The sequence below is a fragment of the Bos mutus genome, chromosome 10 (assembly GCF_027580195.1).
Source record: "Bos mutus isolate GX-2022 chromosome 10, NWIPB_WYAK_1.1, whole genome shotgun sequence".
NCBI classification, from domain to species: domain Eukaryota; kingdom Metazoa; phylum Chordata; class Mammalia; order Artiodactyla; family Bovidae; genus Bos; species Bos mutus.
In genome coordinates, this window is record NC_091626.1 from 96,032,285 (window position 1) to 96,059,765 (window position 27,481).

At 43.5% G+C, this 27,481-nt stretch overlaps 1 protein-coding gene across 1 annotated transcript in view; it reads right to left on the reverse strand.

Annotated features, from left to right (window-relative positions):
• Positions 1-27,481, reverse strand: part of NRXN3 (neurexin 3) — a 1,738,078-nt gene that overhangs the window by 1,316,181 nt on the left and 394,416 nt on the right. The window contains 1 exon segment of the mRNA XM_070378549.1: positions 1,369-1,670. Within this exon segment, the coding sequence (XP_070234650.1) occupies positions 1,369-1,670 (302 nt within the window).

A 27,481-nucleotide genomic window follows, 5' to 3' on the forward strand; every position in this document is an offset into this window, starting at 1 on the left:
CAGGAGAAATATAAAATGGTAATTCAAAAATGTTCGATCTATGTGTATTAGGATGTCTGGGGACTCTAACTCTTACAATTTGGCAACTGCACCATAGATATAATAAAATAGCCAACCTGGGGCTTCCTTGACATGCTTAAGTGTAGAAATGGGTGTTTTGAAAATTGTGTGTTTCTGCTGTGGGTGGGCCTTCTCCATTTATTTAGCATTATGAAGGAGTTACACTTTTATCAAACAGAAAACATATGCAAATACCTGTCACTTCTTATGCCTTCATGTTTACAGAAGGCATTAAATCAATCATACTGCAGAAGAAAATTTGATAAGCACCTTCTTGAAATTTACATAATGCTTTCTGATTAATAAAGGATGAAGGCTGTCCAACTGGGTTTAATGACAAATTCACAAGAAGAAAAAACAAATGAAAACAGAAGCTGGAAAAGGCAGTCTCAGGACAGACCTTGACTTTTACAGGAAGTGATTTTAATCTTTTCCTGATGTGGGCTGCTGAAATATTATTATTGTTGCTGTTGTTTGATTATTATTAGTTATGAACAGAAAGCAACCTCACTTGGCTAAGGTTTTCTGAGAGTGTTGTCACCTGACGGAGTCGCCTGCATAGCATCAGCAAGCGATGGGAGTTCTCAAGCACGTACAGAACCAGGAAAGGCTGCTCCAAAGTTGACTTTTTAATGTGGGTCCTTCCACTTTCCAGGCCTCCTAGTCAACTGAAGAGTCTCGGAGGTAGAGACAGGGGCAATAACGTAGCAGCAAGGAACAGAGAAACAAAGGAATTCAGAAAGATTCCAGCTAATTCACTCCAAGGCTAGAGGTTAACACAACAACCAAAAGAATAAAATAAAAGAATAAAAAAATCAGTGAGGGGCTGGTAAATCAAAAGGAAGAGAAAAAGAAAGACTTTCTCTGGAAGAAATTAAAATCATGGCATCAGGGCAATGGCTAACTTACTTAAAAAACAAAACATACGTTCAAAGGAGGAAAATCTACCAAGCTATAGAAATAAAATGCTGTCCCTAACTGAATTTAACAATAATACAAGGTACAAATGTAATCAAGAAGATAATAAAAAAAAGAAAGCAGAATAAAGAAGTATTTATAACTTTTATTATCTATACAACTGAATTTTTTTCTTAAATAACAAGCACACATGGAGAATTGAAGTAAGAGGAGAAACATATTTTAATCATTATCCTTGTGAAATTGTAAAGGCTGGGAGAAAGCTTGACAAATGCTCACCCATATGGTACCTCTACCCTTCTCCATGTAACCTAGCCCATCACCTACTTCACACCCCCTCCCCAGCCCCCTAAGAGGAGCCTCCAGGCGCTCTCTGCCCTCAGCCATTACCTGCCGGAGGTTGCGCGTCACTTTGACATCGTGCCAGGCGTTGTCATTGAATTTTCCATTCACTGGCTCCACAATGGCCTCGAAGGCCCCGGACCCCAGGTTAATGACCAAGGAGACCGCACCATCCTTCAGAGCCAGGTTGACATAGTCAGCCGACTTGCCCGTGTGCAGGATAAGGCCATTCCGCTGCCAGGTCTTAAAGGACAGGGTGATTTCATCACTGCTGCTCTGGATCGGGTTCTGAGACAGGTCGTAGCACAGGTACTCTGAGCCTCGGAAAGTGGCCACATTCTCCTCTCGAGCTGCAGGGAAAGAAAAGGGGAGAGCGGTCAACACTTGACTGGCAGGAGCCAAGTCAAATACCAAGGAGAACACACACAACTACAGGGCACTGGCCCTGCCAGGGGCCTGATGCCAGCACCACACTCCGTGCACCTCTTCCACAGGCTTGTATCTAAGGGCCAGGGAAACTAGCTGAGAAGCTGTGTGTTCACACAAGGGCAGAAGACTGAAACGATGATGCGGGAAGTCTTGCTGCCTTGCCTTCAAATTTTCCCAGAGAAAAACCTAAAGGGAAAATTCATGCAAAACAGTAGAGTGAGGCTTTTGTTGCTTTTGCATCAATATCGGCTTTTAAATGCCTGTAAAAGGGCTGGTTTAGAATGGATAATTAACTGTTCTGACAGAGCGTCCTTTAGCTCCAGGTACCTTTTATTGACCAATAAATAAAAATCAATTACCCTGAAAGATTTGGCTCTAATTTCTATCCATCGGTAACATGGCTAAGTTTGGTTTCCATGGTACAGTCCTGCGCCCAGTGGAACAGGACTGGGTTTCTAAAAAGGAGGTTGAACTTAAGGAAATGACTGAGCAGATGAGGAAAAGGGAACAGAATGGAATTTGATAATATGCTTTGATATCACACTAGACAGCAATGCCTCCCTTTTATCCCAAGGGACCACTCCCTGAAGGTCTTTGAGATGGCCTGAGCAGACCGTCCTATGCAACAGCTCTCCACAGGACCAGGGGTCCACAGAGCCAACATGGTACCCCACGGGGACCCAGACTCTCTTTCAAGACCATATTCTAGACCCTGGGGGACTATAATTTGCTACCCAAAGAGCCCCAGGTGTGTTCCCAGGGCTTGTGCAGGCCTCTTCTCTGGATCAATTTTCTGAAGGCAAATCATGCTTGTCAGTGGACTAGCCCTGGGGACTATTTGTACAGGTCTACACAGACCTTGGCCATGTGGGTGGAGGAACCCATGTGCATTTGTACCAGACCCCGTGATAAGCGATGGAGCTGAGGAGGGATAAAGGCCACAGAGCCAACCAGAGGGGCTAGCTCTGCCTATGCTGATATTCCCCAAAGCAGAACTCCCAGGAATCTGGAAATGCTACATGAGAACCTGACTTAACCGAGTAGTTTAGACAATCTATTTTTAAGGCAAGAGGATAGAAAGTATTTGACTTAATTATTTGTTGATTTATAACTTAGACACTCTGCATGCACACTCCCATCTGTCCTCTTGTCAGGCAACCCCACTTAGAGTAGATGGCTTGCCTGGTGGCCCAGTGGTAAAGCATCTGCCTACCAAGGCAAGAGACTAGAGTTCGATCTCTGGGTGGGGAAGATCCCCTGGAGAAGGTAATGGCCACCTGCTTCAGGATTCTTGCCTGGGAAATCCCATGGACAGAGGACCCTGGTAGGCTACAGTTCATGGGCTCGCAAAGTGTGGGATACGACTTAGCCACTATACAACAACTTCGTATCAGGGTTGGTCAAAAGTACCTCTCGATAAAAGGAAATGAGCGATAAAACAATTTAGAGATGCAGTTTCCCTTTAAAGAGGGGTGGGGTGGGGTGGGGCTACAAAATAAAGTTGAGGAAATTCTATTTTTCCTTCTAGACCTAACCAAAGCCAATCCACCTTAACTCAAATCCTTATCAACCATCATAGCCTTTGGTAAGCTCCTTAAGGAAAATCAAATAAATATTTTCTTATCATGAGATAATCATCACTCTCATAATGTGAAGAGATGACCACCCAATATATAGTATTAAGTTCATCATAGCATCACCACATCATTAAAACGTAAACCTCAACATCACAGTCCAAAGAATGAAAAAAGAGATAAAGTATGTCCTGTATCTTCCAGAGGGCCTCAGGGACATGTATACACCCACACATGTCTGTTTGCACACACACTGCTATAAGCAAAAGGGACTCGTCCCCCCTCTAAGTGACCACGGTGTTGCTTACACAGGTAAGTAGTGAGTACTCCTCAGCACGTACCATGCCAGATGTATTTTACCAAAATGAGTCCCCCCAGAATCAGAGTAGATATTTGGCACTACATCTTTGAAACAGGTCCATCCATCCAATCCCCTAGTGCCCTACTTTAATTAGCTCTCTTCCCATTTCTGCAGAAATAGTTTTGTCAGAATTCAACTGGACAAGCTCTTTTGTACAGTAGACCGGAGGTGACCCTGATTTACAGCAGAAGATGGCAAACCCAATGCAGTTATCACCGCTAAGTTCTCTTCCTAACAACACGGATGTGCGTACAACCAGCTACTATGCCTGTCCTTGGCGCCCAACATGGTGTAGTAGTGGGTGTCTTCCATAAACATTTTAGTTACACCTTGTGTGCCCAGTGAACCGAGACAGACGAGCAAGGAAAGGAGGGCTTCTAAAGAGAAGCTTCAATTAATCATCGAGTACCCTTCAAAGGGGAAAGGCCTGACACAGAACAGCAAGGCCCCAGGATATTATTTAATATACTATGTGGCGCTTAATATTTTTCACATAATTAGACCAAGGAGTCTGTCAAAATAATAAATTTTAGAGCTATAAAGGATTTTAGAGATTGCCTGACTTAAAACATTCTTTTTTCATTAAGGTAGAAACTGATGACCAGGAATAAGTGAGTTGCCCAAGACGAGACAGTTTGTCCTACTCTGGGCTTCTGCTGCCTCTAAACTTTTCTCCAAATACCAGTTTCCTTTCGCCCTTCATTCTGGATATACCACCTGCCCTTATTTTGCTGCTTAAAGGGAAGGAATGGTTCCACTGAGCCATGTGTTGATTTACAAACCATCCCAAATTTTGAATAAACTAAGCCAGAGGCCTATTCCTCCTACCCCCATGTAAATCACACTTCCTCACCAAAAGAAATATTTCTCTTTTCCTCCTGGAATCAGTGTATTTAAAACTAAAGAGCTGATTTTATGTAGAAGGCCACAGGAGAAAAATGACATCATTAAGAGGCCATCACAGTAAATAAATCAGAAATAAAACCAATGAGAGAAAAAACTATGCAAACCACACACATATTTATGCTAATACCCATGCAAATTCATCAATGAAGATTTTATGCATCCTTGAGAGTATATTACTTCGCAAATATCTGCTCAGTGGTAAAGAACCTGCCAAGTAAGAGAGGTGGGTTCAATCCCTGGGTCAGGAAGATCCCCTGGAGAAGGAAATGGCAACTCACTCCGGTGTTCTTGCTTGGGAAATCCCATGGACAGAGGAGCCTGGTGGGCTAGAGACCATGAGGGGCCAGAAAGAGTTGGACAGGACTTAGCTACTAAACAACAACAATGAAAACTGCTGCAACCGTTCACAACCCTCTAACTCTCTTCATTCAATGATGAATTTCCCCAGTTTAACCCTTTCTCTGGGCTGGAGAAGGCAGTGTCACCCCAGATGTCGTGTATCTCCTTCACGTGTCAGTGAAGAGTAGACCACTGAAAGCTACTCCCTGAATCGTACTCTAGATAAGCAAAATCATATCATTTTTAATTCATAGGCTCCTTTCCCCTTTATCGTCACAGGAAGGAGAGGCATAGGCAGTGCATGACCCAGTCTTTAAAAGAGAAAACAAGGGGCTTGCCAGGAGAAAGCCTGAGGACCTGGAAGAAATTGTTCCTTTGTATACTTTCACAACTGACATTTTTCTCCTAGGAGCCTGAACTGTCTAAATTTCCTTCCAGTGGCTAAAGCTCAAGCACTTTCTTATCACCTTGAAAACCATACTAAGTTGATAGTGAATATAACTAAAGGTTGCAAAGCCAAATACTGACAAACACGTTCCTAAGCCAGTTCAATTCTCCAAACTCGCCATTAGAAAGATTTAATACCGCCCCCAAATCTGCTTTCTATAGCGAGTGTCTACACCGAGGAGGAGGCTGAAGAGACAATGCAGTCACCTTGTACGTATTTAGGCTAAATAGGTAGAGAAAATGAATGCAGGGATTATGTAACACGGCATACAATGGCTTAGCGTAAAGCTACAGCTTGGCAAGAGGGCAGGTGCTGAAATGGCTAATGGACTGTGTAGATTCATTTAGATTATATCACTCCAAAGTTGACAATCAATTGCATAAGTGTTAAAATAAAAATGTGACTCTCACTGCGTGAAAAGCAGAGCTCAACCCTGTATGACAACAAATCGTTTGCCCATTACTTGAAAGTGTCCAATTGATTAAACACTAGATGCAATCAAGATAAGTATAACTCGAGGTTTTGAATCAGTTCGTATAGACATATAAAGCACTGATCTTTCAAATGACTTATTAATCCAAGGACTGATCTATACACAGCATTAATAGGCATTTACTCAGCTCTGTTTTCCTCTCTCTCCCCCCCAAAAAAATCCAACTACTGACTTATATATCAATAACTATTTCTCTGAGAAATTCCAAAATAGATTAAAATAGTCTTTTTTTTTTTTTTTTTTTACTGTGGAACTTAAGAAGTATAAAGAAATACATATCTCTGTTGAATTGGGCCTGTGGTTACTGATAGCTTGATGTCTTAGGCTGTGAGATTAAGAAATAGGAACTTTATTCTAAAGGTCGGGAGGAACCAATGCCTAACTTTACTGAGAGGATGGAAGGTCTGATTAGCATTTTTTAAATATAAGATTATGCAATCCAGCTTCTGTTGGGTTGAGAGTGAACTGGAAAGAAATAAGAGCTGAAGGCAGAGGGCCCAGTGAAAATAAGAAAACACATTTGAACTACTCTTCCAGGGGGTGCCTGAAACTGCTTCAACCCAAATGTTGATACAGCCTAGTGGGGTTTGCATTTCACTGGATAAGAACGGAAGCAAAAGTTCCTAGAAGAGACAGCCTCAGGACTTGAGAAACAGAGATTCTAAAAACCTGGAGACCATAGGAAGAAGCCAAAGTTTGGCTACTTTAGATCCAAATGCAGCCATGGAAAGCCAAGGGCCAGAGGTTAAAATTTGAGGACAAGGACACAGCACTAGGCAAGAAAGGGCTCAGGTGAGAACGGGTCAGGAATGGGGAAAGTGAAAACTGAAAGTTTGTCGCTCAGCCGTGTTCGATTCTTTGCGAGCCCATGGACTGTAGCCCACCAGGCTCCTGTGTCCATGGAACTCTCCAGGCAAGAGTGCTGGAGTGGGGTGCCGTTCCCTTCTCCAGGGGATCTTCCTGACCCAGGGATCAAACTCAGGTCTCCTGCATTGCAGGTGGATTATTTATTAACTGAGCCACCAGGGAAACCCAGGAATGGGTAAAGGGGGATTCTAGTCACCATTTTTAAAAATATTACATATTTCCAAATGCTTTCTTAATCATCCTTTGTATTCCTTCCACAGTCTGTGAGGTTGCTTGGCTATGATTACACCAACGCGAGGAAGAGGGACACACGGTTTCCATAGGTTATCCAAGGCCCTTGGAAGCATTTAGAGCAGTTCCCAAACCTCAGAACTCCAATTCTCATTCCATCACTTTTGCCACATAGCCCACCACCACCCTCGCCAGGAATTCAAATTCCCAGAGGAGAAGGTGCCTGACCCTGTATCTGATGTCTTGAAACTGCATGAAGTCCCTTCTGTCAAAAGGAAAAACCACTGACAATGAATGACAGGTGAGCACCCACTCAGGCGGCAGGAGCCCAAGCAGGGGATCCGGGAACGGGGCCAGCTTAACTCAAAGTCCCCTGTAGGAGCAGGTTGGAAAAAGCCAGACCGAGATCACACTCTTCACCCTCATCAGAGAAAGAGCCTTAGAAATGGAATGTTTAGATACCACTTAGGAGAGCCTGTTAGAATGCCAACCCCTGTGGGGCAGCTGTAACTACTGGGCCTGAGCAGAACACCTGCTAGTTCCAGAAAAGGAAGCAGGAGCCAGCTTTCTGAGGACAGATTCCAGAGACACAGGCAAAACTGTTCTCCCCTTTTACCACACCCCAGTGTTCACCAGGAAGGGCTTCCCTGGTGGCTCGGAGGGTAAAGCATCTGCCTGCAGTGCAGGAGACCAGGGTTCAATCCCTGGGTCAGGAAGATCCCCTGGAGAAGGAAATGGCAACCCACTCCAGTATTCTTGCCTGGAAAATCCCACAGACAGAGGAGCCTGGCAGGGCTACAGTCCATGCGGTCCCAAAGAGTTGGACACAACTGAGCGACTTGACTGTCACTTTTCAGTGTTCACTGAAGCGCTGTTTACAATAGTCAAGACAAGGATGCAACCCAGGTGTCCACTGACAGAGGAACAGGTGAAGATGTGGTACATATATATGCAATGGAATATTATGCAGCTATTAAAAAAGAATAAAATAATGTCATTTGCAGAAACACGGGTGGACCTAGAGAGTGTCATACTGAGTGAAATAAGTCAGATGGAGGAGAAGAAATATTGTATGGCATCCCTTATATGTGGAATCTAAAATGAAATTATACAAAGGAACTTACTAAACAGAAACAGACTCACAATGATTGCTTGGGGGTGGGGGAAGGATGGGGAAAATGGATAGTCAGGGAGTTTGGGATGGACAGGTACACACTGCTTTATTTTAATATGGATACCCAACAAGGTCCTACTGTACGGCCATGGAACTCTGCTCAGTGGTATGTGGTAGCCTGGATGGCAGGAGGGGAGTTTGGGGGGAAGAATGGATACAGATATATGTATGTCTGAGTCCCTTTGCTGTTCAGCTGAAACTATTGCAACATTATTTATCAGTTGTACCCCAAAATAAAATGTTTTTCAAAAAAAAAAAACAAAACACTGCTCTCATCTTTGAATTCTTCATTCTTCAATAGGCCTCCGCAGCAGCATGGTACTTTATTCTGCACTGATGCAAAGATAACCCCAGCTGGCAATCCTGGCCTGGCCCACCCTGGAGCTAATGAGCCACAGAACACAATATGAGCTACTGCTGCCCTCCCTGGCAGACAAAGGGAGGTGGTCCTGAGGCTGACATGCTGACTCTGTTCCTCTGATCCACAGATTCAGCAGGGTTTTGTCCTTCCTCCATGGGTGCAGTTGCAATGAGAGGTTTCAGGGTCTTATTTTGGAAACTAACACATCACCCAATTCTACCCAAGGGAAGAAGCCCTGAGGAGGATGGGAGACGCACGAGCCCAAGTCAGGGGGTTACAGAAAGCAGAAATAAACTTCTTGAGAAGGCCACGATTCCACAACCGTTCTACTCGTTACTATAGGGGCTGCATCTCCACTCCATCTGAAAGTCACCCTGAGGGAAAACGCCCGTCTGAGTCATTTGCTGGCAAAGGAATAAGTTAAGGTGGATGGGTGTGAGTCTGTTCACACACAATTCTGTTTTCCATGCAACCTGCTAAGCATCCAACATACAGAACAACTTCCACCCCTAAAGGCTTCTTACAAGCTATGTGTAGATACCCAAGTTAGCGGTTGGGCTATGAGAGGACCATATCTGCAAAAAATGAGGGAAAAGCAGAAATCTTCTTCCCAAAAGAATGGCCTAGAAAATCATGCTGTACTGAAATCACTAGAAAGCTAACAGCATCCTGAAGACCGCATGGCTCTCAATTGTATTATAATAAAAGTTAAATTTCTGTTTATTCATTCAAGGAATAAGTATTTCCAGGTACCTATTATGCATCAGATGAGGTACCATGTGAGTAGGAATAATTCACCTCCATTTTACTGAAGAAGAGAAATTATAAAGCTGAAGAAACTAGAATGCCAGACCTGCCATGGACTCACATTACCCAGGGCACCCTCCTGTAACTCACAGTGCAGGGGAACCGTGGACTTGATAACATGGAATTTAAAAATAAGGCTTTGAAATGGACAGACCTGGGTTTTATAGCCAACGCTGGAATTTACCTAACTCTGTGGAACTTCAGCTTACTACTTAACTTCTCTAATTCCTACTTTCCTAGTCTACAGAATGAGAAAAACCACAGTACATATTTCACAGATTCACTGCGAGACATGAATCAGATAAAGTTCCTGGCCCAGGTCCCACACTAGATACATTAGCTATCGCTGTTGTTGTTGATAATGCACATATAAAAAAGTGATTACAAGTGTCGTAAACGTTTAAGAGGTGATACGGGTCTTGACGTATGAGTAAGAGTTCACCATACAAAAGAAGGGATGACGTTCTACTTAAAAGAAACAATGCATTCACTGGTAGGATCATTAGAAAAGCATGGGGTGCCCAGGGGATGGTGAGAAATTCAGTGTGGGTAGAGTAGCAGGTGCATGAGGCTCAAGCTGCAGGCAGGAGCCTTATGAGTCATATTCCTGGGGCACGGGGATGGAGAACCTGCAGAGGAGAGCTTCAGCTCGTGAGTGCATTGCATCAACAGGTCCAGTGGATGGACTAAGGCCTAGAGAGGTAAAGAGGAATCCTGGAGACGCCGCCAAGAGAGAATGAGATGACTGAGGGGCCCTGGCCTGAAGCAATTGTGTTGCATCTCCCTGCTGGCCGCCCACTGATAATAATTTATGTGATATGTTGTGCCTTATATTTCCCATAACCACCAGATCTACATGAGTTAAACTGTATCTACACTTCTTTCACTTCCTGCTTCTCAATTTTATTTGTGGGTCAGACCATCATTGAACACAACAACACACTCTCTCTTATAGAGGGAACTCCATTTTCCTGTCCCATGACTTCAGAAGGGACTCTCCAGAAGGCAGTCATTTGGAATGACACATGGACCTTCTCTCCTTTACCCATTCAAATCCTCCAGGGAGAGAAGTCAATCGTCTGCTCGATCTGAAGCCCATAGATCCATATTTCTTAATTTGGTGGTCACTATTTCCATATGACTTCTCTCTCTCTCCTTCAGCTCTGCCCCTCCTAAGATAATTATGCATTCTCCTCTAGGCTCCCCCACACAGTGAAATCCATCAAGGCAGACTCTGCCCCTACATGAGAACGCCTGGGGTTTTCTAAGTCTTCAACCTATGGCTGAACGATTGAGTTTAATTCAGGGGGGAAATTACCAGGAGGCCCAGTAGGACTGCAGATCAAAGCCACATTCCCTAACCCAGCTCTTCCAGCACTGGAACTGATGTCTGGATCCTTGACCTGACTGCCAGCATCCCTCTTGTGTCTGTTCCTCAATTAACTCAGGACACTATGGTTGCCGGTTGTCAACCTCAGATAACCAGCACCTGGACTGCTTTCACAGTCCGATTTCGAAGATAACAGACATCCCTGGAACTGCATCAGGGCAGTGATGAGTAAATACAATGATTATATCAATAATACTAAAGCCAGCTCTGTGCCACTGTGTTACTCAGATGCATTTCTTGAACTTACACCGAGGATATGGGTGAATAGAATGGTAAAAATTTAACCAGGGTCACAAACTTGAAGACAAATTTTAGATTGAGTTTTGATGTTTTTGAATAAAAAAATACAGAAAGTACACACACCCACAGACCTACATAAGCATTCATCCTTGGCCCAGCCCTCGAAGAATAATCTTCATGCTTATTTTTTTTTAACTAGCATCTTTTATCAAAGTTCCACAACAACTAACGCAATTGTACAGAGTACCTAACATCTCATTGTGAGACTATATTCTACAGAGTTGATGAGGACAAAGAAAATTACTAGGGACACAGAGGAGGAGAGAAGAGGATGGAAGACTGTAATTTTGATAAAAACAAAATTAATAACAATGAAATGCATCCAGAATTATCCTAGAACAAGAAGCAGATCATCTAAAATGACTTTTTTTAAACAATGGTACTAACCCTAATTGCTAACTAAATTAAATACTCACTGTATTCACACATAATGTTCAGGAAGGAATATAAATGTCACAAAAGTTCACAGAATTTGGGAAAATTCAAACAGACATTAAGATATGTAGAAGCAATACGTGGGTTTTTAAGTTCACATGGAATTTTAAAATACTTTTGTAAAATTTCTCTTTTCATTCAAGATGAAAACAAGTAAAAAGTCCTCCATAATAAATCATCACTGTAGCATCAGAAGAAACCTTGGAAGATGATCTAATCTATTTCCTAGCTTAATAAGTCTACATCTAAATCATCTTGTTGGTGAATTTTTCCACCTTTAAATATCAAAAAAAAATAAATAAACCCCTAAAAAACCAAGATGATTTGGTGTTATGTGAAATTTCCTACAGACATTTCAGGAGCTCAAATGGTTCCTAGTCCAAAATGACTCCAGGATACTGAGAGACTGCCAAGCTTCATTTGGGTGATCAACAGGGAAGAATTAATCAATACAAGGTATTAAAGACTTTTACCAAATATTTCCTTCATTCAGCCCAGGATAAACAGAAAATAATGAGTATAAACTGTGTGTAGCCAATAAATGTTTACTTCCACTGATTTATGCACACATACGCACACATAATAATCACTAATCATTATATATTACAGCACTATTCATATGCAACAAAAATAGGAAAAATCTACCCATCAATTTCACATAGCGTTTATTTCTGGGGACGGAGAGAAGAAAGGGAAACAGGGAGATATTCAACAGGATTGTCTTTATGAAAGGACATAAAGCAAAAATGGCAAAACATTAAGATTTGTTCCATATGGGCGATAACTAAGCCAATGTTTATAATATCCTCTACTACAGGGTCTGTTCTCTTTTATGTTTGAAATATAAGCATTCATTTTTTAAAAGTTAAATCCCTGCAGATGATTCTGATAAAATACCTAAATCACCAGATAAATCTTGAACAATCCTTTGGCTATTTACAGGTAGATGTCAACTCCTCCACAGTATCTTTCTGAGTGGCAGATATTCATAGCTTTTCAAAATCTCCCATGTACCCCAAAATGTGTTAAATGAAGACTGAATTGAAATGAAGTTGAACTGATCACAGTAATGCTAAAGTAACTGGTTCTTTTCCTGCCTTGCCCACTCCTGAAGACCCACTGCAAAGTGCCCCAACATCCCAGGGTTCAGCCTGGCTTCTTAGGAGGAAAGAGGGGAAAAACTGATGGAAGTGAGGGGAGAAGAAGACACCTGTGTTTACCGCCATGTGACGGCCCCGGCAGCCAATGCTGGGGGTAGAGAAAGCCGGCTGGGGTCTGGGGGACAAGTCTCTGCACAGGCCTCCCAACGACAGAATAAAATCACTCTAGTTCTTTAAGAAAATCCCCACTGAGAAACCTGAATCCTTGCCCACCCCTTTGGCCTTCCAGGGAAGCAGGCAGCCCAGCCCTCCTTTGTTAGCACTGGGGGCGCTAGCCTGCAAGTCTAGACAGAATGGCTGGTTAAAAGGCCCTGGAGTCAATGCCTGCACAAGATCAATAAGGCTTTTTATGGCACAATGAAAACTTTCTATTTTGTTAAATGTGGCTAATCTACCATTTCTGCAGTACCCTTAAAGCTTTCAGTGCTGAGCACTCGAGCCAAGGTGATTAAAACCCTGTTCAGAGACACAAACTGCGGAAATATGCCAATGGAGAGGTGCAAATCCTGGAGACACGGGCTGTATCTTCTTTTATGATGAAGTGTGCATTTCCTTTTCCTCCTGTAGAAATAACGGTGCCAGTAGGGATGGGGTCTGATCCTGACAAAAATGAAAATTGTCCCATGCCAGGACTCTCAGGAAGGGACAGATGATGCTCAGGGTCCAGTGTAACTGAACAAAAGGGTTTAGTTTTTAGTGAACCTGAAGGTGGATGAGGATGGGGTATGCTGAAAGGGGGTGGAGAGGGAAAGTTCTCTAAAATGCAGGCAGACTTACAAATCAGCTACTTAATTCAGGAAACCTAAATAAAGGAGAAAATCTTCAGTGACTGCAAATTCAATTATAAATTGAACTAAATAGAACTCAAATAAAGTGCTTATTTCATTTGCATCATTTCTTCACCTCAGATTATTAGTAGAGCTTTTTTAACAGGTATAATTTTTTTTTGCCATCGTGTAAAAAGGACAGGTATTAATATTTATTGAATTTGTATTATGGTCCAGGCTTTAACACAGAGAGAGTCTAAATAAACTAACACTACACATAGTATCTGACAAGAATTGACCAAGACTTTTTTGGTGATTGGAGCTACAAGAATTCAAAACACTAACCACCAGAACCAAAGTATTACTAACAGAAATAACATTTCTGTGTGTTCATATGTCATCTGGAAGGAGAGCCTTTTCATTGGAATACTTGGTATGTTTCTTATCTAACTCTCATAGAAGCCCTATGAAATAAAGTTTGATTAGCCCCATTTCACAGATGATAAAACTGAGATTCACAAGGGGTGAAATACATGTGCAACACTATAGCTAGTACAAAGCAGATTCAAAATACACGCCAAGGTCAACCTCTAAGCACTGTATGCTTTCCTTTAGATCATGCTGTCTCCTGCTGAGGGTTGGGTATATTTTGCAAAGGCCTCTGTCAACAGTATTCCTGTGGGACATGAACTATTAATTTAAATCCATGTGCATGTGTGTGTGCGTGCACATGCGCACGTGTGCACACACACACTTGCACATTCTGTCACATATTCCAAGCCACTTTCACATATATTATCTAATTTGGTAAAGCATCCTTCTGCAGCTTTTATAGTAACCTCTATCTGTTCAACAAGGGTAGATTTTCAACATTTAGATGTATTAACCACATACCCTGGGATATGTGATCATTATGAATACACATGAATACAGATCATTAGAATGATAGAGAAAATTGTAAGAATTCTCTAAATTTGAAACACTGCAAATACATAAATGCTAAAAAAAAAAGCCCTTAATTATGAAAGCATAAAAAGGAAATCCCCTTCTGATGCACTGAATCTAAAATGGCAACCCTCCTTCTAAGTCAGATTATTCATAAACCATTTACAGATGCTGTATCACTTCAGCAAGCTCACTGAAGCTCCAGGGCCAAACAGCTGGACTCTGACTCTGGAGGGTACAGTCAGAAGTGTGCTCAAGTTTCCCAGAGAGGGAAAAATTATTTGACTTGTTATTAGAAAGGGCACACAAAATTGAGATTATAAGACTCTGAAAGAGATGCTTGAATTGGTTTAGTTTTCTTGTGTAGCCATTTATGATGGATATTTACAGTTCCCATGATGTGGATAAAAGGGCTTCCCAGGTGGCTCAGCAGTAAACAATCTGTCTGCAATGCAGGAGATGCAGGTTTGATCCCTGGGATGGGAAGATCCCCAAGAGATGGAAATGGCAACCCACCCCAGTATTCTTGCCTGGCAAACCCCACAGACAGAGGAGCCTGGCGGGCTATAACCCATGGGTCCTCAAAGAGTCAGACATGACTTAGTGACTAAAAAACATGATGTCAATAAAACCAAAATGGTAATCCTCTTCAGACATTAATTAATGGGTAAGATTTGTCAATGGCATCTTTTGTCCATGGGTTGTGATACAATCAGGAATGATGTAGATATCCAACTATGATATGAAGAGGCTACACAGGCTATCCCAGACATATCTGCATACTATCCCCAGTTGATCAAGGCTTCTGACCACAATTTTTCAGTGAATGAATCAGAACAATGGAAAGTGAGGAAACTTAAGACATACAGAAACACCATCCAAGACTCAAAAAAACCACAAAAAACCAAGTAGAACCGCTGGCTCATTCCTGCCAGACATGGTGACACCCATACACAGCTATCAGCAAAGATGAATCTGGATATGGTGGCAATTGAAGGCTGAGAGGAAGCTGATTGAATCTCATTCTGTGATTTAAAGGACCAGATATGTGGTCTTCTCTCTCTTCAGGAGTGATCCTCTCATGACAGATGGACTACATCAACTAAAATCAACACGGGACTAAGGCAGACAGCAAAACGTCATTATCACAATTTAAATTACCATCACAATATCCTGCAGTCCACAGATTCGTAATTAACCATGGGTTCCCAAGCAATGGGGGCCTCTGGACCACTCCTCAATGACACTGGCTGCTGCTACTGCTAAGTCACTTCAGTCGTGTCCAACTCTGTGTGACCCCAGAGACGGCAGCCTACCAGGCTCCCCCGTCCCTGGGATTCCCCAGGCAAGAACACTGGAGTGGGTTGCCATTGCCTTCTCCAGTGCATGAACGTGAAAAGTGAAAGTGAAGTCGCTCGGTCGTGTCCGACTCTTAGCGACCCCATGGACTGCAGCCTACCAGGCTCCTCCGTCCATGGGATTTTCCAGGCAAGAATACCTGAGTGGGGTGCCACCGCCTTCTCCGCAATGACACTGGACCACTTTACAAAAGAGCAGTAGTGCCCCACTGTCAAATGAAATAGAAAAGCATGATGGCATCAAAGACAGGAGAAGGAAAGAACCTATAACTCAACTGCTCCTCTACGATGTACCTGGAATAGTGAAAGTCCCTTTGCAAATATTGTTTTTATAATCCTACGATGCCTTAGAGAGTAGGCATTATCACTGCATAAATACAAGAAGATGTACATAGGCCCTGAGTTGAACGTGATGGTGATAATGATAATGATGAAGACAACTACCATTTTTGAAGCTTACTGTGTTTCAGGGGCTTTAGCTCTGGTTTAACTGTTATGCACATGACATTTAATACAATCTTCACAATAATCTATTCAGGTACTATTATTTGCAGTTTTCAAAGGCGGGACTGAGGTTCACAGACTCAAGGCTATCCAAGTAGAATAACAATAATTGACAAGAAAGGCATTTAGAATGAAGGTAGACTTGGGGCTAACTTCAGTCTCATCGCTTCCTCTACTGCAACAAGAGTTAGGTTTTGTACAGTATAGCAGTTTCTCAAAAAATTAAAAACAGAACTACCATGACTCCGTGATTCCTCTCCTGCATACATATCCAAAAAACTTAAAAACACTAATACAAAAAGATACATGAACCCGAAAGTTCATAGCAGCATTATTTACAACTGCCAAAATATGGAATGCTGTGTGTGTGTGCATACATATGCACACACACAAATATGGAGAAGGAAACGCAACCCACTCCAGTGTTCTTGTCTGGAGAATCCCATGGACAGAGGAACCTGGTGGGCTAGTCCATGGGGTCGCACAGAGTCAGACATGATTGAAGGGACTTAGAAATACTTACATTGCTAAGTGTGTATATATATTCACACACACATATATTTATATACACACATAAATATTGCTCAGTCATAAAAAAAGGAATGAAATTTTCCCATCTGCAACAACACGGACGGACTTAGAGGGCATTATGCTAAAGGAAAATAAATCGGACAAATTGTAAGGCATCGCTTATTCGTATAATCTAAAAAATACAACAAATTAGTGAATATAGGAACTTCCCTGGTGGTTCAGTGGCTAAGATTCTGCACTCCCAGTGTAAGGGTCCTGGATTTGATCCCTACTAGATCTCACATCGGAGAAGGCGATGGCACCCCACTCCAGTACTCTTGCCTGGAAAATCCCATGGGCGGAGGAGCCTGGTGGGCTGCAGTCCATGGGGTCGCTAGAGTCAGACACAACTGAGCGACTTCACTTTCACTTTTCACTTTCATGCATTGGAGAAGGAAATGGCAACCCACTCCAGTGTTCTTGCCTGGAGAATCCCAGGGACGGGGGAGCCTAGTGGGCTGCCGTCTCTGGGGTCGCACAGAGTCGGACACGACTGAAGCGACTTAGCAGCAGCAGCAGCAGATCTCACATACCACAGCTAGACATACCACATGCGGTAATGAAGATCAAAGATTTGAGTATCCCAACTAAGACCCAGCGGAGCCAAATGATAAATAAATCTTTTTTAAAAAGAAGCTGACTCACAGATGTACAGGACAAACGAGTGGTTACCAGTGGGGAGAGGGAACTAAAGACGGACAATTTTGGGGTGAGGGGTAAGGGATACAAACAATTATGTATAAAATAAGCTACAAGGATATATTATACAGAACAGGGAACACAGCCAATATTTTACAATAACTAAGTGGAGCATAACCTTTAAGAATTATAAATCACTATACTGTATGCCCATAATGGATGTAATACTATATACCAACTATACTTCAATAAAAAAAAAGTCAGGTTTTATATAAAAGTCCTTCTCTTGAGATCAGGAGTAGCCAGTTTGGATAGGAACCCTCTTTGATGACTCTCTCAAGCTAGCTAAGTTTTATTCATCTCCTGCTGGTTTCTATGGCAAGACAGCAGACCTACCAATATAACCAGATTACACACCTTTCACATTTGGCATTATCTACCCAAATGTATCCAATCATTGATGCTGTTGTTTAGTCTCTTAGGCAGGTCTGACTCTCTGGGACCCCATGGACTGTAGCCGGCCAGACTCCTCTGTCCGTGGGATTCTCCAGGCAAGAATACTAGACTGCATTGCCATTTCCTACTCCAGGGGATTTTCCCGACCCAATGATCAAACATGGTCTCCTGCATTGCAGACAGATGGATTCTTTACCACTGAGCCACCTGAGAAGCCTCGTGTAATCATTACTGACAGTCAAAGAAAGAGAGTTGACAATGTGTTACCTGAAGCCTGTAAGTCACTCACTTGATCACTTAGCCATCCATTCAGATACCACATTTTGAGAGCACTAGTCATGTGGGAGGTTAAGAGTGAAAACAGAAGAGCCCTATCACATTTCTAGGGGAGGCTAAAGTGGAGAGTATCCTCAAACTGGGTCATCCTGAACTGTGACCAGGTTTTGAAAAAACACAGAGAATTATTGCAACCTGATGATATTACTATTCATATAATTTATTCTCTTTTTTTCCATTGCAGAAGATGTGTACCATTTCCTTAAATGCTCACCATGAATATCCTAATGGACAGGCTACACGGACGAATCCCAAGAACCATGATTTAGGGTTTACCTCAAGGCGCTGAGGGAAAAAGGAATTAACACGTTTTCATATCCATGTCCAGTGAAGGATATGCGTCTCACTGATGCCTTGCAGGTAGAGTTGGTAAAGTGAAATTTAGCCGTTAGTGATGGAAGGTACTTTGAAAATCATTTTCTACTTCTTTATACAAGCCTAGCACAGCTCAGCATTTGTCCAAATGAATTAGCAGTTGAGGCAAGACCAAAACCCAGGCTTTCTGGTTTTTATGTAAGTGAGTTAGTTGCAAAATAACAACGGGGTGGACACGTGAACCCAGTAACTGAAGGGCCAACTCCAGAAGTTTGATCTCCAAGATGCTGGATGCCTAGTTCTTACTTGAGTTCTTTCTCCAAGGCCTCCTGCACATGTGGCACATCCAGATACACATTACATTCATGTCCCAGAGTCCCCAAGGCTGGCACTGGGCAACGCCTTTCCCTGGAAAAGGGCTCTGGGTAAGCAGGGCTCTGGGTAAGCAGCGCTCTGCCCAGAGCTCACATGGCTAAGCCACGCCCTCGATGTGGGTTACCTCTGCTACTCTGAGCTTCCTTTTCTTTTCCCCCTGCATCAGTGGAGACTCTAGGACTTCAGGGAGGGAACACTGCTGAATGACTTCCCTGCAATCTCCTGAAAGCCTTATCAGCCGTGTTCAGCCCCTCTTCTGACAGCTGACCTTTCCCATTGCGCTCAAGTCCAGGGAAAAACAAAAGCACCAAAACAATTAAAAGCGGCGAAAGAGAATGAAGGAGGGGCAAAGAGACTCTAGCCTGATGCAGAGCAGCAACACATAACTTTCTTTAAAAGAAAAAACAGAGGGGAAACAAAAGATAAGTCAACACAGTGAGGAGGGGCAAGCATGAGAAGACTGGATTCTCTTTATTGCTTATCCTGATGGCTGCAGAAGTCATGAAAAGGCTGTTAATAAATCTGAGAACCATGCTGGTGAAGGAAAATGAAAAGGACAAGAAAGAAAGCAGCAATGGCATGCAATAGCTGGTGACATATAAAAAGGCTCTCCGCTCCCTGCATCCCTGACAAGCATGCCAAGTGGCCCAGGAACTCCCTGAATGCAAAGCTCCTTGTCTCAATAACACAGATGAGCCTACCACCTGTCAACAGCCTCAAATCCATCCTTCAAGGCCCTCCGAAGACCCCAAGAACACACGCCTTGTGTCACTCCCACCTGGAAAACAGCATCTCTTCCCCATCTCATGTGAAATGCACTGGTAACTTTTATCTGACACTGACTTAGACCACATCTGGGGAGATGAATATATACATCCAACCACTTCCCCAGTGGCTCAGACGGTAAAGAATCTGCGTACCATGCAGGAGACCCAGGTTTATTCCCTGGGTCAGGAAGATCTCCCGGAGAAAAGACTGGCAACCCACTCCAGTATTCTTGCCTGGAGAATTCCATGGACAGAGAATCCTGGCAGGCCACACAGTCCACGCGATGGCAAAGAGTCAGACATTACTGAGCAACCTTCACTTTCACAGAGAGGTCAGAACAAACAAACATGTCTAAAGACAAAAGAGAATTCTTTTTTCTAAGTTTTACATTGATTTTGAAGGGGGAAAAATAATGCTACACCCCTTCACCTCTGGACAGTTTAGGGAGCACCCATGATGACAGTTTTCTGCAGATCTCTGAGAGATGGATTTCATTTCTCTGTCCAATTGAATATGCCATGAACCATGCTGACAGGATGCTTTTTCAGACACAGGTGGGTCTCAATACCACCCTGCTCCACCCCGCCCTGGTTACAGAAGTGAAGTAAAGCTCCTTCTAACAAGCTACACAAAGGAAGGTGAAGTTGAGTATTGCTGGAGGTCAAGGTCTACATGGACCCTCTGGTGCAGTAGCTCCGAGTGGTTTGTCCCCTTACGTTGATTTGTTAGCTTTTCACTATTTAATAATAATGGCAGTAACTGGCTCTGGAGATCTGACCACGCACTGAGCACTGTACTCAGCTCCTTGACTGGTCCTAGGCAACTCCGAGAGGCAAGGATGGTCATCATGGTCTGTGTTCTCCAGACATGAGAATGGAGGCTCTGTAATCTGTCCCTGGTGGCTCAGCTGGTAAGAGGCAGCATCAAGGCTCACACCCAGGTTTGGCTGACCCAAATTCACTTTTCACCACAGCCCTGTATTGCCTCATCAGGCAACCTCAAACCTCACACACACGTGGAGTGAGATCAATCACTGATCTCTCCTCTGAAGCCTCAAAGCCCACTTCGGTCTGCCAAGGATTCAGGCTGAAGGAAGTTCTAAAACTGTGGCTGATGGCCAAGAGTCATTTCTGCCTCACTTCCCGGTGGGGGGCAGGGATAACCTGTGTCCTGCGGGTCTGGAGGTAAGAAATGCTCCCTTTCAGCTCCTGCATGCAGGGCCTTCTCTGCCAGAGTCCTTCCCAGATGCAGGCAAGCTAGGCTAATTTCAAAACAAGCTTGCCTCCCTGCAAAGTGCACAGAGGTTGCCAGTGACCTTCTCTTGGCATTGGATATTTGGCATCCTTGGTCTTCCATCGATCAAAGGGTAAATTTTTTTTAAAAAAATCAAATAACAAACAAGAACACAACCCTAACCTTCCTTGACAAAGCACAGTGCATCTCACTTATATTAATACCCTTTGTGGGCACCAAAGATTACGCACATGATTAGTCACTCAGTCATGTCCAATTCTTTGTGACCCCATGGACTGTAGCCTGCCAGGCTCCTCTGTCCATTAGATTTCCCAGTTAAGAATCCTGAAGTGAGTTGCCATTTCCTCCTCCAGAGGATCTCCCCAATGCAGGGATCGAACCCTTGTCTCCTGCATCACAGGCAGATTCTTTACCGCAGAGCTATCAGGGAAGCCACATCAAAGATTATATTAAGCACACATAGTTATTCCCCTATGTGAGAACTGCATTTCTTTAAGGGGCATTGCTCAACCCAATGGAATCAACCCATAACTGTAATATTTCAGGGATTAGAAAGGCTATTTCTTTGGTTGGGGGAACTCCACGGAGTCCCTCATATCCCATCTCCTAGCAGTTCTGACTGTGCCTATTGCTTGTCCCGCCTTCATATGAGTGGAGGAAGCATTTTGACTACTAGCTACGTATGTAAAACAAACAAGTCTGCAGGTATCAGCTCTCAGCTACAGGCCAGAGAAAATCTACACTGGGCTGAAAGCCAAGGAGAAGACACAATAATCAAAGGATTCATTAAACGGCCACTGGGTGTCCAGCCCTACAGCCATGAACCTCCTTTCCAATCAGGTCCTTGTTATTTCCCTGGCTGCACGGGAGGGGCATGTGTGCTAGCGTAGAGAATGCAATCCACTACAGCCAGTCCTTTATACGCTCTGCCTAAAGAGAGGGGCACTAATATACATCAGCACACAAGTCAACTGACAATTTGAGAGTTTCACGTGTTGCTGGACAAAAAGAATCTCCCACACTTTAGAGGCAGCCAAAGCCCTTTCTTAAGTAAATGGCCACCTATTTTAAAGCAGCACTTCCTCTGGCCTGGGAAGTCGTATGGACAGAGGAGCCTGGTGGGCTACAGTCGATGGGGTTGCAAAAGAGTCGGACACGACCTAGTGACCAAACAGCAACAATGCTCACTGTTAATAGCCTATGAAAAATTACACGTTAAATCTTAAAACAAGTCGTATCAGTCACTTCAAAGAACCTTATTGCAAGAGGACAGCAATTTCTAAGACAAAGCTTCTGCCTTGCAAGGTTTAAGAAATGAAAATATGTAAAGGTCAAGAAATACACAATCCCGAACATTTCTCCCACAAATTATGTTAGCTCATGGTCTTGCTGGAAGAGAAGCACTTGCTAATAACCCGAGTACCTTCCCTACTCTGCTCAAATCACCCTCCACTCACTGGGGGGAGGGGGAGTGGTGTGAGGGGTATCTTTGTACCACATTAAGAAGCAGTGGTCTAGGATGACCCTGAGGGATGGGATGGGCAGGGAGGTGGGAGGGGGGTTCAGGATGGGGGACACATGTACACCCATGGCTGATTCATGTCAATGTATGGCAAAAACCACTACAATATTGTAAAGTAATTAGCCTCCAGTAAAAATAAATAAATTAATTAAACCAAAAAAAAAAAGAAGCAGTGCTGATTGTAAGCCCTATTAGAGTATGAAAATCAACAGAAGACTATTCAGTTTTCCTAGGATTTTTTTCCCCCAAAACTCAAGATTACTTTCAGGGGCCAAAGGGAAGAGAGAAAAATCCTCTAAGGGATTCCCAGGCCCCAAATTCCCGAGCACGTTCTCTGGCCATAGTGAAAAGGTTCGGCAGGACCAGAAGACGACTCAGCTGAATTTTACATGATCACAAAACCATCACAGAACAAAAGGCCTGCAGCAAGTGAATGAGATGTACCAGAGCATCCTTGCAATACTTCTGCCATCACCATTTTCCAACATGTCTCTTTACTGTCCTAAGTCACACATGGGTTTTGTCTCGGGTGACAACTGTGGGCAGTGGATGGTGTCTCAAAGGTTGTTCACCCCCCGGAGGGCGGGAGGTAGAATTTCCAAGTAATCACTAATTCAGAGGATCACAAGGCACTGACCCAGCTCCATTCCATTTCACCTTTTAACTTTAAATTGCAAAATGACATTTTATTGCCACCCAGAAAAGTCTCCTCTCAGAGCACCAATGCTTTAGAACTAATAGGCTGTAAGTATACCCTCTGTACTTAAATCTGTAAGAGTCTACCACCCACCTATTGCCAACCTGTCATAAGTGTCCAAATGTCCAAATTCATTTCAGAGATCAGTCCACCTTGCTCCAAAGTGCAGCTTTTAAAAAGCTATCCCAAATAATAGATGCAAGCAAGTAACTACATCAACCAAAACAGGGCACTGAGGTAGAAAATTCAAGCAAGGACAATGGTACTTAACATACAACTTAACAGAACAAAAGTCTCACTAATTCATCCTAATTGGAAGAAAGGTCAATACGACAATTTTTAAAAATTAACAAATGCACTTTGAAAGAAATGCTGATTTTATTATCTCTAAGGATATAAAGGAAAAAAGATCTCTGCTATATGTGTGTGGAAATCTTGCAGCAAACTTAAAAATGAATTTTCTTTCGTAATCAGCGCACTTGTTACTTGAATATAAATAACTGCCCTGAATACTGGGGATAGGTACTAATTCACTGACTTGACCCCATAAAACAGAATGGCCATTTTCTCACGTGGTTTTATAAATCCTCCCCAATCTACAATGTTCAAAGGTAAATTTCAGATTAACATGACTAAATTAGGAAACTATATACTTAGTGAAGTCAACATTTAAGGGATTTTATTAAGGAGGAGAAAATACTAAGTGTCTTATTTCTTCATGAAAATAGAAAAAAATCTATTTTTCTGAAAAACAGAAAAAATTTTTTCTAGGTGCTTCACATAACTGGGGGACAATGCAAGAGCAGATAGGGCTCCAAAAATATCTCCTCATGCTCTGAATGTTGCTGGTTCTTTGCCATTCTAGTTCTGGAACTAGACGGCACGTGGCTCCGATTCAATCTTCACCCGAGTCCATGCTCTTCCTTACTCTGACAGCTGATAACGCAGAGGAATTAAATATTCCTTTAAAATGCTGGCAGGTGCTTCTGAAGTTGAAAGATTAGAATTTCCAGAATCACAATCCCTCCCAAACTAACAGGAACCCTTACCTTGTTTGATATCTTGTGGGGAGTTGCGGGTCTCTTACACTGACCCTCATGGTTACCTGATGTGAACTGGGGAGGTTATTTAAACTCACTAAGCCTCCTTTTCCCCATCTATAAAATGGGTATAAGAATAATAACAGCCAGTCTCACCTGAGGCTGCAGTGAGATATAAATGAACACATGGAAAGCATTTACAACGGAGCCTGGCATATACTAAGCACTTGACAAATCACCATCCTTGTCTTACTTGGCTTTCAACGTCATTTCCAGCACCATAAACTTAGTATGGTCCTCTCATCTTCCTCCACATTCTGATGCCCAGACACCAGAAACCACCACCACCATCCACTCCAGGAAAAGGTGTGCCTGCTTTTTCAGTGATTGCCCCTTCTGCCATACGTGCTGTTCTGATGCAGCAGCACCCACCGAAACCCACATGCACCTTTGCTGGAGAAGTATTCATTTTCTAGCTGCTCTATATTGATGTGTTTACTGTGAACAAAGATACGAGAGGGAGGGGGAATAAATCAGAAGCAGTTCAAGCGGGTTATTTTTCTAGCCATCTAACATGTTATCTGCATGCAGCAAAGGACTGTGTTATCCAAATATTATGCAAAGGGCCAGGGCAACACCTCAGTAAACATTCTATCTGTGTGTGTCTGAAATGATAAAAAGTGTCTCAAAGTTGGAACAATTTCAAATGCACTTGGTGTCTTACTCCTTTCATCAGATCCTACCATCAGTATGCCAACTTGCTAATTGATTCCCAAGGGAAGAAATTAAGGCCCGCCCCCCATACACACACACACACACACACACACCTGGAAGGTATACACACACACACACACACACACACACACACGCACACACACACCTGGAAGGTATCTCCTAGCCCTGTTTCGCCTAGTAGGCAGGTCTCTTAGTCACTGTGAGCTGCTGTAACAAAATCCTACAGACTGAGTAGCGTAAACAACAAACATGTGTTTCTCTCTGTCCTGCAGCTAAGAAGTCCAAGATCAAGGTGCTGGCGGATTACCAGGTGCCTGGTAAGATCCTGGTTTGCTGATGGTAGTCTTCTTCCTGAATCCTCACTTGAGACAGAGAGAAATGACCATGCTCTCGTCTCTCTTCCTCTTTTTTTTAATGTAAGTTTTATCGATTTCTTTATCAGTAGTATTTTTGGCTTGGTGGCTCAGATGGTCAAGAATCTGCCTGCAATGCGGGAGACCTGGGTTCGAAACCCTGGGTTGGGAAGATCCCCTGGAGAAGGGAACAGCTCCCCATTCCAGTATTCTGGCCTGGAGAATTCCATGGACAAAGGAGACCAGCAGGCTACAGTCCCTGGGGTCTCAAAGAGTGGGACAGGACACAACTGAGTGACTTTCCCTTTTTGGCTGTGCCTGTCGTCATCACTGTGTGATGGCTTTCTTCATTTGCAGTGAGTGAGCGCCACTCTCTGTTGCAGTGTGTGGGCTCCTCACTGCTGTGGCTTCTCTTGTTGCAGAGCGTGGACTCAAGGGTTGCATGAGCTTTAGCAGTTTTGGCCCAAGGGCTTAGTTGCCTCGTGGCCTATGGGATCTTCCCAGAACAGGGATTGAACCCATGTTCCTGGCACCGGCAGGTGGATTCTTAACCACTGGACCACCGTGAAAGTCCCTCTCTTCCTTTTCTTTTAAGGTACTAATCCCATCTCGAGGACTCTGCCCTTATAATCCTATCTAAACCTGATGCCTCTCTAAGACTTCCTTTCCAAATCCAGGCATATTGGGCATTAGGGCTTCGACATATGGATTCGAGGGGTTGGGGGTAGGACAAACATTCACTCCATAGCAGGGAGAGTAAATGGAAAATTCAAAATATAATTTTAGAAGCAAGGTTATCCACGTGAAAAGCGACAGTGTGACAAGAGGGCATGGCTCCTCCACCTTTTCCCAACGTTCAGTGGCTTTTGGTCTCAGTCACATCCTGTGACTCTCCCTGAGGTAGCGGAGGTGCCCTGAAGAAAATGAAAGCCGCACGTGAAGGCTTCTGGCTTCTGGATAATGCTCCTCCCTCCCAGATGGAATTCCTCAAGGAGATGATCTTGGTTGCAAACAGTAACGGGTCCAAAGGTCACTTATATAAGGTTCCAAAATTGACTGGCTACCCCATTAGGGAGTCACACATAAAAGTCACAGAAATAATCAGAGGGCAGACATAGAAGTGAAACTCCCAAAGCTCTAATAATGCTCTTTCCCCGTTTAATCCCTACCGAAGTCCCCTTCTATTTGAAGAGAGAAATTGTTTTTTTATTCTTCGCCACCAAAGCACTAAAAAAAAAAAAAAAATGTTACTATTGATGCCTGCAATTAACAGGGTTACCTTGAAGAAACACGTTTAATTTTCTGTGATCCTCAGTTTTCTTAGTCATACAAAGAAGAGAGCATTACATCTTGATTGTTTGAGGATAAAAAGAGATGATGAACAGCAGACAGAACAAGGAGGAAGCTCACTAAGGTGACTTCTTCTGGGAGAACCTTCTCTCCAGGCTATTTCCGAGGCCCTGATACTCACTCGGAGCGTGCACTTCCAGAGTCAGCACTCAGAGAGCAGACAGGCTTCCAGAGGGATGGGGGCTATGGTGGACTCAATCCCAAAGCTGGCCTGCTGCTGCTACTGCCCTTCGGCTGACTTCCCAGCACGTCCAGGCCCGAGTTCTGCACTCACCTTCTTAGTGATCATACCTGGTGGCTCAGACGTGCGCCAGATTCAGGAAAAGAATCTGTCTGCAGTGCAGGAGCGGAGAAGGCAATGGCACCCCACTCCAGTACTCTTGCCTGGAAAATCCCATGGGCGGAGGAATCTGGTAGACTGCAGTCCATGGGGTCACTGAGGGTCGTACACGACTGAGCGACTTCACTTTCACTTTTTACTTTCATGCATTGGAGAAGGAAATGGCAACCCACTCCAGTGTTCTTGCCTGGAGAAACCCAGGGACGGGTGAGCCTGGTGGGCTGCCGTCTATGGGGTCGCACAGAGTCGCACACGACTGAAGTGACTTAGCAGCAGCACTAGCAGCAGTGCAGGAGACCCGAGTTTGATCCGTGGGTCAGGCAGATCCCCTGGAGAAAGGAATGGCAACCCACTCCAGTATTCTTGCCTGGAAAATCCCATGGACAGAGGAGCCTGGCAGGCTACAGTCCATGGTGTGGCAAAGAGTCAGACATGACTGAGTGATGAACATTTTCACTTTCTTAGTAATGCTGGTGTGGGTGTGCCACAGGACACAATTCTCACTGCCAAAGACCCAGAGGAAAGAGATGCATCAAATACCATAGCACACCGTAGCCCAAGG